Source organism: Thermobia domestica, chromosome 3 (assembly GCF_964235325.1).
Source record: "Thermobia domestica chromosome 3, izTheDome1.hap1.1, whole genome shotgun sequence".
Taxonomy (NCBI): domain Eukaryota; kingdom Metazoa; phylum Arthropoda; class Insecta; order Zygentoma; family Lepismatidae; genus Thermobia; species Thermobia domestica.
The window spans coordinates 132,511,982-132,527,651 of record NC_137456.1 but is presented as its reverse complement, the minus strand read 5'-3'; the positions used below and the strand labels follow the sequence as shown (position 1 = coordinate 132,527,651).

Below are 15,670 nucleotides of genomic sequence, written 5' to 3'. Positions count from 1 at the left end.
CCCACCACAAAGTTCGCACAGCGCGAGCTGGGATCGAACCAGGAACCCCAAGTACCGGAGGTGAACGCTCTATCACTGAGCCGCCGCGCCCCCTGCAATATACGAGTAGAAGTAAAGTCGGAGATAAAAACTATTCTGGTGGCCCTCAATTCATATATATATATATATATATATATATATATATATATATATATATATATATATATATATATATATATAATATATATATTATATATATATATATATATATATATATATATATATATATATATATATATATATATATGAAAACCTGTTTCTTGCTATCCATGATTTTCAGTATGATGATCAACACTGAAATCAGAAAAGTATATTTCATCCACTTCTGGTTTCAATACAGATAAAACTTAATCTCGGAACATTGAATCCATGTGAGAACAATAGAGTCATTTCAGATTTTGTCAGGAAGTCAAGAATGTCCACAAACAAGAGTTGTACTTTCTTTGTTAATATATTAATATACAATTTATTTTCCTTAAAAAAAAAAGTGTTTCTCAAACTTAACGGAAAACAATTGCTCCTGTACCCTCTTCAAATCAGGACCTTGTATTAGAGAGGCATTACTCATTTATTTTACCGCTTCTAATCTTTGGTGATCGAATTAAAACCGGAAGAACTAGAAAAAATAACTACTTCCGGTTTTTAAGATTGCTACAAGTGCAAATCGTACGATTCCTTGAAACGCACGTCGAATCGATTTCCAAAAACGCACGTCCTATTTATTACGGTTTTTATTCTATGGCTATCAACGTCGAAATCAGAAATTGTTGATTTTAACCACTTCAGATTTGAATAGAGTTAACGGAGTAGATGGAACATATTTCTGGTATGCTTAATCGATTACAGGAAAACGATTCTCGATATCTCTTACCGTCGTTGCTCTATGAAAATCAATATTGAAACCAGAAGTACTAGTAAACTTCAACCATTTTTTGTTTTAGTGGAATGTTAAAAGCAAAGATGACATATTTTCTTGAAAACCTAAATCAATTCTTTAAATAAAAAACAAAGCTTGTCGGTATATATCAGTGGTCGCCAAGGATATGAAGCTTCTGACCTACCGTTTTTAAATCCTACTGTGAGCTATAACCAAAAGAACTACCGACTTTTCTTTTTTTTTTTAAAAAAAAAAAAGCCTCTTACCTTTGTTGCGTCAGCTCAGTGAAGGAAGAATATTATCCAGTTCAGGACTTTGCAAATGATAACGATGTATGAATATGATGTAACAAATTTAACATGTGATGTTTCTTATAATTTAGTACTTCAAATGGTGTAATAAGTTGTAATTATAATTTACATTTATATACATATGACAACTGTAGAACTTACAGGAGATACTCTCCATATTGCAAGTCAAAACAGGAAAAATAAATAAATAAAATCAAGGTTAGCAACCAGAGCGTTAACGCGATCTACTGAAAATGTCCCCGGGAGCTACTAGTATATACGTATTGTCGTTTCGATCACTGCTATATATTATCGTTTTTGTTCCAATGCCGATCAACGTTGAAAGGACAGACGGACGGACATAAACTTTTTATACGACTTTTGATATTTATGCATAGTATAGTTTGGATGTCTAAAGTTGTTAACCAGGAAAATGCAAACCTGAGTAGTGGTTCGGATCCCACTAATGGTCCCGTCTCACATACATATATCGTCAGTGCGGAAAAGAGAAGTTAAACTTTCAATCGGACTAAGAAGCAGAACATGAAAGTCTAACTTGAACGGAAATACATTTGTATACTTGTATAAACTATTCCCAATGATCAGTATTAAGAAAATTAAAGAAGGAATATAACCTGCGAGATGGAACCAGTATTTTAAAAACGAACTAGTTAGTGATTTCCTGTTATTTTTAATGCGTGACAAGGAATCACTTAGGAAAACTCTGATCTAAAGATAACGAGAGGTGTTGGGTCCACGGCTGAGTGGACACCTGCAAAATTCCTTATCTGATTTCTTCCAAAGACATTTCTCGGTTGGATGAGCACAGGGAAGACTTTTTGCATTCTTATTGAAGATTGAAATGTATGATAACATGTCTCCCATTCAGGTAAACTAAACCCAAATTTTAATTGCCTCCAAGTCCCTTTCACTTTTTTTTTGGACTAACTTCTTTGTTTACAAAATAAATATTGATCTTCACCGAAAATGGGAAATTTGGAAAATAAATACGGTAACTTGTTTCTGATTGGCTAAAAGGAAGCCAATTAAAAATTAATCATTTCAGAAGAAAATAGGGAAAGGATTTTTGGTTTCCCCCCAGTTTGATAGCGGTTAGTGTGGGTGACTGTTATTAGTGACTGTTAGTGTATCATGGAGGTATTAGTGTCTAACAAAGGAGGTGAAAAGATTTTTTATCTCGGATATTCTTACACGAGACAATTAGTATTGAAGAATAGTATACGATGGAGGTGTGCTGATAGAGGCAAGTATAAGTGTCGAGCTATATTAATAACAGATTTGGATAAAACTTATCCAAATTCTGCTTGTGAACACTCGCATCCACCGGACAAGGATGCTGTGAAAATAGCAAGGTGTCGAAAAGATATGAAAGAAAGAGCTAAAATTTGTGGAAGTGCGCCTTCGCAAATATATTCTGAAGTTGTACATAATGAAGAAATAAATGTGCGTGCAAGACTGCCGTCAGAAGATACATGTAAACGTACAATGAGAAGACAACGTTGTATCAATCCTCCTGAGCCCAGAGACCTCACGGAATTACACCTACAAGGTAAGTTTGATCAATCTATTTATTAAAAGCTATTACAATTGTCTTCTGAAAACGTGCCGGTCTCATGCCGGATGGTTTGGGTGTGTTTCCCGGGTGGATTTTATCCTGGGAATTTTGTCTTAAATTCACAAAAAGATATAAAAGATGTGATGGGGTGATATACAAAAAATCGAAAATGACTGATATTATTGTCCAATCCATAGTTTTCGGGGTCGCTGAGATGAGCAGTGACACATCTAATGCTGTTTAAATCCAAATTAAGCGCCGCGACCTGCGGGCGGGGGGAGGGTATATACCTATATATATATATATATATATATATATATATATATATATATATATATATATATATATATATATATATATATATATACAAACACTAGCGGATCCAGAAGGATCATTTGGGAGAGGCGGTTCGCTTTCTCGAAGATGAGCGTAGCTTCAAGGTGACCAGAATTTTAATTTGCAAGAATGGGACTCATATGAATCCGGGACTGGAGGGGGGTGGGTGTAAAAAAGATTCCCAGATTCCACTTTGGGAGCCGAACATTTTTTTTTTTTTTGTAATGGAAGTATTTTTTTCTGTAGATTTTAATTAAATACATACTTTCGTTTCGGAGGCGTGGTGGGTGGTGTCATGATTCACTTCACACACAGTCACCGCAACATATGCGATGCACTATCTGGCACAGTACTTCCACAAAAGAAAATACTGTATTGACGATAACATTCATTTTAACGAAAGAGTGTACAATTTGCTCTAATCATTTATATTTTGAGTAACAATTGCGGGACAGCAGTTAGAAAAAATAATCTATCTCTATATTTGTGTGGGGTCCACGAAACATAGTATAATTATAGTTATGCTTACAACAACAATAAAATTACCTAGGTATATTATATTAGCCTTCGTCTAGGTGGGGCTTCGCCCCCAGATCCCCAATCTGCTCGGCATACGGCCTTGCACAATATAGCAAATAATCCTACGTGGTACTGTGGCACAATATTTCGCGTTCTTCCTTCTGTCTTTCATATAGAATTGGATTGAGCTAAAACTGTCACGAAATTCAAACACCTCGTAAGGCATTTTAATGAACCTTTTTCCCTTTTCTTCTACGTTAAGTGAAAAAAAACGTTCAAATACATGTTGAATTATTTTAAATAAAAAATCAAACTACCAACTTTCATGTTTCTAACCGCAAGAGATCCCGAGATATGGGCATCTTAAAATAATAATAATAATAATAATAATAATAATAATAATAATAATAATAATAATAATAATAATAATAATAATACCACGCCTTTTCTTTCCTTCTAGGTAAAATATCAAAAACGCTGGGATACGTATTGGATTATTTTAAGTCGAAAGCCCATATACGAAATTTCATTTTTCTAACCTTCAAAGATTCTTAGATATTGATATCTTACTATAATATTTGCAATCGCCGACACTTTTTCTTTCCATCTGTTTTTTCTCCGTTTTACTATAATATTAAAAAAAAAACGTTGAAACGCGTGTCAAATTATTTAAAATGAGGAATCCAAATGCCAAATTTCAAGTCTCTAGTCTTAACGGATTTGAAGAGATGACCATCTTATTAAAATAATTTCCACCCCATTCTCCCTTCCTTTCTTCGAATTCCCCCCTCCAAAAAAATCCTTCCTTAGTGATACTCTGCGTAACAAATCTTATCTACTGTCCTAATATCAAGTTTCTGACTTAAGTGGTTTGACCTGTGCAAAGTTACTCACTCAGGATATCGTCTTTTATGTATGAATTACAATAACAGCTTGTAGCTTTTCTTATTTCTCAAGAAAGATGAAATTCCATTTGGAGTCACAATAAATCCCTGGTCCCTTCTTAATGTTTCCGTGTTGAATCCCAAAAGTCACGGCTCTCTTTGTTGATCTAGTAGCTAGCGAACGTACCTATGATCTTTGATGCATGAGGTTCTGTGGTTTAATTCCCGGTGAGTGAGCATTGAACGCACTACAGTGGCTCAGATCCAACTTTAAATTCTAGTTCTCGTTCCGTTTAGCATCGCTTTTGACAAACGACTTAAATACATATTAATCAATCAACCAACCGAAAAGTCTCCTCTTAGATTCAGAGACCTTTTCTATATTTCTCTTTATTAAAGGTAAAGATAATTGAGGTTATAATCCGGATTTCCGAAATCCATTTCATATCCTTTTTCTAGGACACAATAACACATTTTTAGTACAGAGTAAGCCGTCTTACCCTCCTTCCTACAGCTGTTCGTCCAACGAATGAATCATATTCTCGCTACTTTGGGGCTTATGGTGACCGCCCCAAGGAACTAGCGAGAGAAGTATTCGCAATTCAAATATGTCTGTATTAAAACTATTAAGTACCGCACATTTTGATTAGATTCTGCTATGCTTGTCACACAGATTGTATCGGTCGGGAAAAAGACCATATTAGTATTTCCCAATGATAAATGCTGAAAGTTCAAAAAAACCTTTGGAGGGGGCGTTCGCCCCCTCCGCCCTCCCCGTGGATCCGCCAGTGTATACAAATGATCGAAAATGAGTGATATTAGTGTTGAATCCATAGTTTTTGGGGTCGCTGAATAAAAAAGTAACACTTCCGATGCCATTTAAATCCAAATTTAGCCCCCATTAGTACTCCTAAAGGGGGAGGGTGACATATAAAAGTAATTGAAAATTATACTAATGTCGAATTCATAGTTTTTGGGGTCCGTAAGTTCATTGGCGACAGTTTTGGTGCCCTTTATACACAAAATGAAACGTATTCTCCCCGTGTGAAGAACGGGTTTTCTGTTGGTGTTTAATAATAAAGAACGGAAATTTCACAAGTTAAATTCTTTAAAATATTTGTCGCTGCTCAAATTTACGCACTTGTGCAGTGTATGTGTGTATATGTAAATAAGATCCTCTCTCTTTTTGAGTTGTTCAAACAATATACAAATAATAAAGAGGGATTTTTTTTAAAAAAATCAGAAATCAGAAAACTAAAAAGTAAAATTAAAACCTGTTGCTTTAAGTATTTTCCTGCTAGCGAAATACGTTGCATACGAGGGTCACTACGAAAGTTTTGAGATACGCATTGTTGTGACACAGTATTTGAATTTCAACAATTGCGTTCGGTAGTGGTATCCAGAGCGAAGAAGCGAAGCAAGTTTCAACTTCGGCTCTTCATGATCATCTTCGGCTCAGGAAAGGTTTCATCTCGTTGGGTGCCTCACACTTTGACTGAACAGCAGAAGCGCATGCGTGTGGAATGGTGTGAAGAAATGCTTGTAAGATTTGATGGAGGCAATTCTCGACGCGTCTCTGACATTGCTACTGGTGATGAGATTTGGATCTATCAATTTGACCCTGAAAATAAACGCCAGTCTACAGTTTGGAACTTTCCAGACAAAAATCCACCCACGAAAGTGAAGCGATTGCGAAGTGTGGGAAAGAAGATGGTCGCAACTTTCTTCTCCAAATCTGACTATGTTGCAACTGTTCCACTTGAAGCACAAAGGACTGTTACTGCTCAGTGGTACACCACTGTTTGCCTAACAAAAGTGTTCCAGAAGCTTCGGGAACGGCGTCCAAGAACGGGTTTGCGTGGGATCCTGACAGCGCGTCCGTACACACGGCCAACATCACAATTCAGTTTTTAGAATCTACGGAGATCAAACTTATGACTCATCCGCCGTATAGCCCTGACCTGGCGCCGTGTGAGTTTTTCTGTTCCCCAGGATCAAAGATTGCATGCGTGGGAAGAGATTTTGCAGCCCTGAAGAAGCTGTAGTGACGTACGAGAAAGAACTTTCAACACTTGAAGAAAAAGACTGTCAACACTGCTTCCAAAAGTGTTTTCGAGGATGCAAAAGTGTGTACAGTTTAAGTGAATAATTTGAGAAAATGTTTTGCCAATATTTGATATATATATTTGATTTTGGAATACCGGTATTAACTGAAATGATTCTGACCCTGTTATTTTAACACTTCCCTGACACAAAACGGTAACTTTGTAAGACATAAAACTAGTTTTTTACCCTAAATTTACGTCGTTTTTTTTCAGACCTTTACAACACTAAACAAGTCATAAATCTGAAAATAAATATCTTCTTTTCAGGTGAATGGACGTCCAGTGGCGGAGCAGAAAGTGAAAGATTCCTGTTGTATGATAATGGTGATGCACAGCCTGAAAGTAGAATATTAATTTTTGCAACGGATAAATGTTTGAAGATTCTTTCGGAGGCAACTACTTGGTTTATGGATGGGAACTTTTCCGTTGCTCCTCGCATGTTTTCCCAGTTGTACGTTATCAGGATTCCTTTAGGGGAGACTGCACTGTCAGTTGTGTACGCTCTGTTACAACGGAAGACACAAAGAGCCTACGAGGAACTTTTTGAGGTACGTAGTTTTCGAGGCATAAACATTTTTTGTCCTGAAGTATTATTATTATTATTTTTATTATTATTAGTAGTAGTAGTCACGGGCGTCTCTGGCGGGGGGTCGAGGGGGACGCGTCCCCCATATTTTGAAGTACAAAATATTCAACATTTTAATTTGATTTATTTACTAACAACAGATTAACATATAAATAATAATTATTATATTTATTTGGAATATAATATTCAGGTTGTGAAACGATTATAACAGGATTCTTAATATGCCTCAAGGGGTCCGTGAAGGTAAAGGTAACAAATTGAATCGAATATGATAAACAGGTTGGGCTAGGTAGTACCATTTAAATCACTTTCTTTGATGCCCCCGCCCAAATTTTACATGCGAGAGACGCCAGTGGTAGTAGTAGTAGTGTACCTGCGCCGAATTTACGACTTCCCGAACGCGTTCTGTTGTTATGCGTTCGGGACCAATGCTCTGTTATTATAATTACATAAATATAAGAGTTCTGGGAAAGATGTTTTAAATCATGTCTTTTAGAGATTCACTTTGCTGTCATATCAGAATTCGGCATTAGTTTATTTTGAGATCAAATAAAATCAATCAATAGTTTTTTTTTTTTTTTTTTTTTTTTTTTTTTTTTTTTTTAAGGTTCTGAAGAGCAAATGTGAAGATCTGGGATACACTTGTCAACCTGTAACTATTGTATGTGACTTCGAAGCAGCTGTCCATAATGCCTTGAAGAATAAGCTTGGTGATGAAATTTCAGTGCAGGGCTGTTTCTTTCATCTCCGGCAGGCAGTATACAGGAAAATACAGGAACTAGGACTGTCCAGGCTATATAAAGAAAGTGACGAATTCGCTTTATACTGTAGCCAAATAAGTGGTCTAGCGTTTCTTCCAGTTAATGATGTGTCACAAGGTATGAACTTGTTAAGAACTATAGCACCTGATGAAGCTTTAGAGCTTCTTGATTATTTTGATTCTGTGTATGTGACAGGCACTTACCGAAGGGTAGGGGTAAACAATGATGTCGTGAGGGTTAAGAGAGTGCCACCAAGATTTCCGCCGGAAGTTTGGAATGTGCATGAGGCAACTCTATCTAACAATCCTCGTACAAATAATTTATGTGAGGGGTGGAATCATAAGTTTTCCCATTTGGTTGGACACAATCACCCAACGGTATGGAAACTCATACAATGTCTACAGAAAGAGAATTCCACCGTTCATTCTACCATTTCCCAGTGCGAAAGAGGACAATACCCCGTCAAAAAAACTAAAAAAGTTTATGTTGATCTGCAGCATAGATTAAGGAACCTATGTGTGGATTATGACATAAACAAAAGATCTCTTGAGGAATTCTTGCGGGGAATTGCTCACAATTTGAAATTAACAACAATGTAACTAGTCGTTCTTATTACTGCAAATTGTTTTTGCAGTCTTTTTTACAGTATATTTTGTTATATAAAATTAACGGTGTAAATAATTAGCCATTCTTTTCTTATGTATTAGTATTGTAATGACGAAGATATGTATTAGTATTGAAGAATAAATAGTTAACATTCTTTCAGTTATCCAAATAAGATTAATTTTTCATCATAAACCCTTTCCATGAAACAGAAAGTAAGCCATGTAACAAGGTTGATTTTGGATGTATGTATACCGACAAGAGAACTAGATTCACTTTGAACAAATTATTTTTATATTGTTTGTTTTCAATCTACAGTATATTTTCCAGCGAACGAGTGCGGTCGGTCGGTTTGGAACTTAAATGCAAGCAGCAGTGTTTCTAACCGGATTCCTTGTAATTAACCTATCACAGTTCTTTTTGTCTTATTCGTAATGAACCACTTCACGCATATGCTCAAGTGAAGACAAACAGTTTCAAAAGTTATTGAAGTTATTTGCAAAACATTTTAAGTAACAAGCAAAAAACAAAAAAAAAAAAAAAAAAAAAAAGGAAAATACATAATCCTCCATATTAACTTGCGAATAAACTAATCTCGTATTGTACAAAGGATCAGATACTTTCTGTAGCAAAAAAAAAACGAATTAAAATTGGTCGATTCGACTCGTTCCGAAGTTTTTGACGAGAGGATATGTAGGATGTGTACTCATTATTTTCTGCTGACTGTCTCTAGTATTTTTAAGTCTATAAAATATGCATAGGGGTAAACTCAAGGGAAGCTCGGGGCAAAAATCATCGGAGGAAACAAATTGTAGAGTACTCACAAGAAACACTAGAACTTTCGGTAGACATAGGATCTCCCGTTTTCAAAATATAGAATATGATTAATTGGGGAGCAGGAAAATTCGGTGTACGGAAAACTCGGTGTGGGGAATGTTAGGTGTAAAGAAAGATTCGTTGTAGTAGGCCGTAGGATTTATTAAAAACTCAACTTTGAGGATAAATGAGCGTATTTGTTTGAAGTTCAAATTTTGTGTAGAAGTACTTTTACTGTCTACTATCATTTTTACTGCTTACTGTCTACTTTATATTGCTTTATATTGAATTGTGTTCTTGAAATTATTGGAATTCTAGATTTCGAGGGATTTTAACATTTTATGGCTCTTACATGACGAGAAATTTGTTTTTCGAAGTCCGTTCGTGTGATTTAGCGAAGCGACTATCGCTACCAATCGACATTTAATTTAAACTTAAGTTCTTATGCTGTTTTGGAGGATGCCTCCTAGAGTTTTCTACTTCCAAAAAATGTAGGTTACTGGATGGGTAAAGTTGAAAATTGTTGATTTTTCAAAAATGTTCTGACGATTTTATGTCTATTTTATAAATAAATATTTAAATCTAAATTCTTCAAAAATGACATTGTTTGTTTATGTTACTCAAAGGTGTAAAAATAAATGCCTCAACTAAAGTATCTACGGCTGATTGGAGGAGAAGTCAATAAGGAGTCAATAGGGTTGCAGTACTTGCTTACCTTAACTTAAGACAAACAAACTAAAGTGTCTGACTGGAGGAGAAGTCAACTATTTGTACAACTATTATCTGATAAAACCATCCTGCTTTATATTGCCCTTTCCACTAAGACTTTTTTGATCAATATATTTTTGCATCTTACATATGCATATACAGAGTAAATTCATCCGGGGTAATATAGAACAGACCTCAAGAAAAGCAGCAAATATTCGCCATTGTACGTTACAGTTTGAATGAGATATTGGATATTTGAAGCGAAATTGAAGAATACAAATTAAGTGTTAGTGGTAACATACATAAATCACATGTTGAATAGAGATTTTTTGGGTGACTTAGAGTCGGTAACAACATCTTCCACAACATCCGCCAGCGAGGTCCGATCCTTCCCTGTCTTCCTCAGAAGCGATCCTGTTTCCTGCAATTTATTCACTAACAACCATATTATGTTTCTGTCTGGGGCAGAACGTGAGGCAAAGTGGTGCTTTTAGTTGTTCCTATAACTATTCTCTGAACTTATAGTTGTAATTGTTTTATTTCTGACAAAAAGTATCAGATCCATTGTGTGATGAAAAGTAGTTCATAGTAATACCCCGCAAAAGACATGAAACAGATATTGGATTCAATGCAATAATAATAATAATAATAATAATAATAATAATAATAATAATAATAATAATAATAATAATAATAATAATAATAATAATAATAAACTTGCTCTTCTTGAAATAGGTAATAACATTTTATTCGTTACATTTTATGATTTTCGTTTTCACAATGTGAAGTGTCGTAAATTATCGTAAGTGGTAATATTCAATATGTATTACACCGAATCTACCTTACATCTGAATTTCCCCACACCGTATTTTCTGTACACCGAATTTTCCTACACCGAGTTTTCTTACACCGAATTTTCCTACACCGAAATTTCCTACACCGAATTTTCCTAGACCCGATTAATTGTAGGCCCTATATATGTCATATGCAATTTGATAAGGTAATAGTATGAACACAAGAAAGAGCATTTATCAACGTTTAAACATACGCAAGTCATTACACAATTTACTTCATTAATAAATATGATTTAAGTGTCGTTATATCAATCTTTCGTGGACTCGTCGTAACCTGGAAGAATTCTGATAAATTCTACATGAAACTAAGACGGAAATCAGGACACATTTTGTACATTAATTTACAAAAAGAGACGAGACTTTTACAAACATTTACGACACGAGACGACAAAACCTGAATTCTCATCTCGTCTCTAGGGCAACGCTATGAGCAAGCAAGTTAGAAATCAAATATGCACCATCATGATTCCTTTAAGCTGCACTAAGCTGTAAATATACCCAATATCGCATTGGGGATGAAAGGGGAGCGATTAAAGTGGAATGCCTGATAATTTAAGGTCTCTCATAACTCCAGTGAAATTCAGGAAAAAATTTCTGAATTACGAAGAAAAGAAAACATACAAAATACATTATCAGGGTAACTCTTACGGCCATTACGTTATTATAAGATTAATGCTACTTCTGAAACTGATTTGATTGAATATGTATTTGGATAACGAAACTACTTTCATAAGTTTTTCAAAGTATCAAGTTTGAGAAGGACGAAGTTTGTCTTCCACTGTTGTTATCTCGTTGCTCATAGATACCAGTGATGAAATAATTGGTCGAAAATCACGCGGCCGCTTCTTGCATCAATTCATGAAGAAAATTGGTTCCAATATTAGGTACCTAAGTTCAGTATTAACAGAAAAAAAAAACTAGCCTCTTGCAACCATGCGTAGCACATTTTAATACTTACACTTGAAATAAAAATATGACTGGATAAAGACGATTGCCTTTGTCTTTGAATTTCATATGTGAATAACAATATAGGGCTTTTCAGATAGAGGAGGGGAGGGGCAGGTTTTATTAAACAAGATCATACACCTGATATGTTTTAACTATAGGCAACTTGTACTTGCAGGCTTAACTCAGTCTTCTGAAGTCAAACGACAAATACCATTAAGATGTTCAAGAGAATAACGTATCAGCATTATTACATACTACAGACACAAAGATACCACTAGGCTCTCAAGTTTCAAAATTATATTGTGTGTGAAAGCAGTTAGTAGATTTAATTCTTTGTCACATGGTAGCTACACCCTGAGTGAAATTCAGAGGGGGTCCACGAGAAAATTCTTTCGTCATAAATAAAAGTTGTACTACTTAGAATTATTATAAAACCAAGATATCAATTGGAAGATGGTTAAAAAGAAATAAATTTAAGAAAAAAGTTAAGACATGGATAACTGATATTTACCCTCGTTTACGCTCTTGGTTCAATTTAGCTGTATTTATATGCTTTGGACATTTGAGGTAGAAATGAGTAAATCGAGAACCGTAACCTACTAACAAACACAATAGGTAAAACTTAAAAATGCGAGCCCTAGGTGTTATAATTTTTGACAAATTAACTTCCTGCCATTCTGTCCTCCTGCCATTTCGTCCGCTGCCATTTCGTCCTCCTGCCATTTTGTCCGCTGCCATTTCGTCCTCCTGCCATTTCGTCCGCTGCCATTTTGTCCTCCTGCCTTTATTTCCTGCCATTATGTCCCCTGCCATTTTGTCCTCCTGCCATTATGTCCTAAATTCGTTAGCCTCAAATGAGATCAGTAAGCGCGATCACCAGTGAAGTGAATATACCCAGTCTTGAGCTGCAATGAGCCTCACTGAGGTTAGTGAGCGTAAGCCCCATTGAAAATAAAGAGAGTCTGAGCTAGGGTGAGCCCCATTCAGGGTAGTGAGTCTGAGCTAGCATTAGCTTCTATGAGATTAATGAGCGCGATTACCCTTGAAAATTGCAAGCTTAAGCTACAATAAACCTCATTGAGATTAGTGAACATGAACCCCACTGAGGATAGTGAGCCTGAGTTAGCGTGAGCATAATTGATACTAGTGAGCGTAAGGCACATTGAAGGTAGTGAGCCTGAGCTCGAGTGACTTCCAATTGCAGAATTGGCATAATATCAATTTGTATATACAATCTTCGAGAGAATTGTAGTTCTTATCATCGAGTTAACTACCTCTCTTTTGAAAATAATAAAACAATAAGAAACTCTACAAAATATTAATATTAGCGAAAAAATATTTAATATATCTAATAGATAATGAGATGATATAATTAATCTATTGATACATACAGGGTGGTCCAAAAGTAGGTATACACCCATGCATTGATCAAGTATGACATTCTAGCTTATAGGTTTATTTGCTTCAGCTGTTCCAAGCTTAAGATATAAGTAAAATGACATTAAGGACAAATAATAAAGAAACTAAGTGTACCTGATGGATAGCAATAAGAAATGATATAGAAAGCAATGGGTTGATCAATACGGGACTATATATCTACTTTTGGGCCACCCTATATAAGAATGTGTTCAAAAAATGTCCAGAATCTTAAGAAAACCATGAACATCAACGTCAATGGTTCCTATTCTTCTATACTGAGTCCCTAAAGCTTTCCTCACACACCTCTCCAAATTGCAAGATCTCTTTTAGTCTTACTGAATGATTCTGGTCACCAATACTATTGCATGGATTATATATGTTTATTATTCATTTTTAGTTTCTAACGTGTTTCAATGTATTAACTTTTTTATTATTGACTCCTTAAAATTTCAGTCACGTTTTTTTGTGTTCTATTACCTCCTTGTGAACAAATATCTCTGCCAAGATTAAGGGAAATAGTACCTATTCTTAGAACGGTAAATCGATTTTTAGCAAAAACGGCTTCTCATTATCGCTTACCGTTTGTAAGGAATTTGGTTTACCAAATTCATTTATATACAGGTTGTTTCAAAACAACACCGACAACATTTGGAAGGAGACTCATGACACCAAGATAAGACAAAAAGTATAGAACAACCTGGGTGCACAAATGCTTCCTTTCGGAGTTATAGGCTGCCGAAAACATGAAAAAATGAACTTTAAAGGTCCATAGCTCCAATACTATGGGACATACCGTAGTCGGGTCAAGACTTTACTTAGGAACTAATATGTGAGCTATCCAAAAATATGTATTTCAGATTCCTAAGGTACTCACGCAACAATTTTTATAGAGGGAGTTTGGCTACATGCATATAATTTGAAGTACTCTCCAACTACCTCTATACAAATTTTTGTGGAAGTACCACAGGATTCTGAAACATGGATATTTGGATAGGGCACATACTAGTTCCTAAGTGAAGTCCCATAGTTTTGGAGCTATGGATCTCTAAAGTTCATTTTACATGTTTTCTGCAGCCTATAACTCCGAAAGAAAGCACTTGTGCACCCAGGTTGGTCTATAAATTTTGTCTTATCTTGGTGTCAGGAATCACCTCCCAAACGTTGTCGGTGTTGTTTTTAAACACCCTGTATTTATCCTGTCTGTTCCTCTGGCTGGGAGACAAAAACATCTCAATAATTACTTGACCATCCATTATCAAGTTTGGTGTAAATGAAGAGGGGCCCAAAGTTAGGAACAGAATTTTTTTTTGGAGCCAATACTCAAATTGGAAGTGATAGAAATTAACAATTTCCAGTTTTAAACATTGATCGCTATAGAGCAAAAGTGATAACAGATAGAGAGATGTTGTTTTCTTGTAATCGGATTCAGTATCCTGAGAATACTTTACGTTTCGCCCTTGACTCTCTACTAAAACAAGAAGTAGTAGAAACCCACGACAATTTCCAGTTTCAATATTGATTTACATAGAGCAAAGACAACAGATAACGAGAGACAGTTTTTCGGAATCGATTTGACGTTCTAACAATAGGTACCATCAGTGGCGTATTTAGAGGGGTGGCTTCCGGGCTTAAGCCCCCTCCGAAATCTTACTTAGTATTGTAAAGTAAATGAAATATCTTGCAGAATTTTCACATTTCCAGGCAAAGCCCTTCCCCCCGAAAGTTAGCAAAGCCCCTCCCGAAACAAAATCGTAAATACGCCACTGGGTACCATCTTCTCTCGTAACCGTCTATTCAAACCAAAAGTGGCTTAAATCAACCACTTCCGGTTTTAACAATAACATTGCGAAAGGTTGTATCCTGCAATCAATTATGTGTCCCAAGAAAATATATTCTATCTCCACTCTAATCTCTCTATTAAAGCCGGAATTGGCAAAAATCAACCAATTCCGGTTTTAATGTTGATCGCTGTAGAGTTAAAAAAAACGCAATAGATAGCAAGAAACGATTTTCTATGATCAATTAAACACCTCAAAAATATATGTCCTTTCTAATCTAATTTTTCTCTCTACTGAAACCGAAAATGGTTGATTTGTATCACATCCGGTTTTAACAATAACATTGCGAAAGGTTGTATCCTGCAATCAATTATGTGTCCCAAGAAAATATATTCTATCTCCACTCTAATCTCTCTATTAAAGCCGGAATTGGCAAAAATCAACCAATTCCGGTTTTAATGTTGATCGCTGTAGAGTTAAAAAAAACGCAATAGATAGCAAGAAACGATTTTCTATGATCAATTAAACACCTCAAAAATATATGTCCTTTCTAATCTAATTTTTCTCTCTA

The 15,670-nt window shown here is 35.4% G+C and overlaps 1 protein-coding gene across 1 annotated transcript; it reads left to right on the top strand.

Annotated features, from left to right (window-relative positions):
* The first annotated feature begins 1,902 nt into the window (after nt 1-1,902).
* LOC145681507 (uncharacterized) lies at nt 1,903-8,926 on the top strand. Its single transcript, XM_081753155.1, has 3 exons — nt 1,903-2,776; nt 6,894-7,174; nt 7,820-8,926. Exons 1-3 carry the CDS (start codon nt 2,359-2,361, stop codon nt 8,570-8,572), a joined length of 1,452 nt encoding a protein of 483 aa, XP_081609281.1. The 5' UTR covers nt 1,903-2,358; the 3' UTR covers nt 8,573-8,926.
* Nucleotides 8,927-15,670: the final 6,744 nt, after the last annotated feature.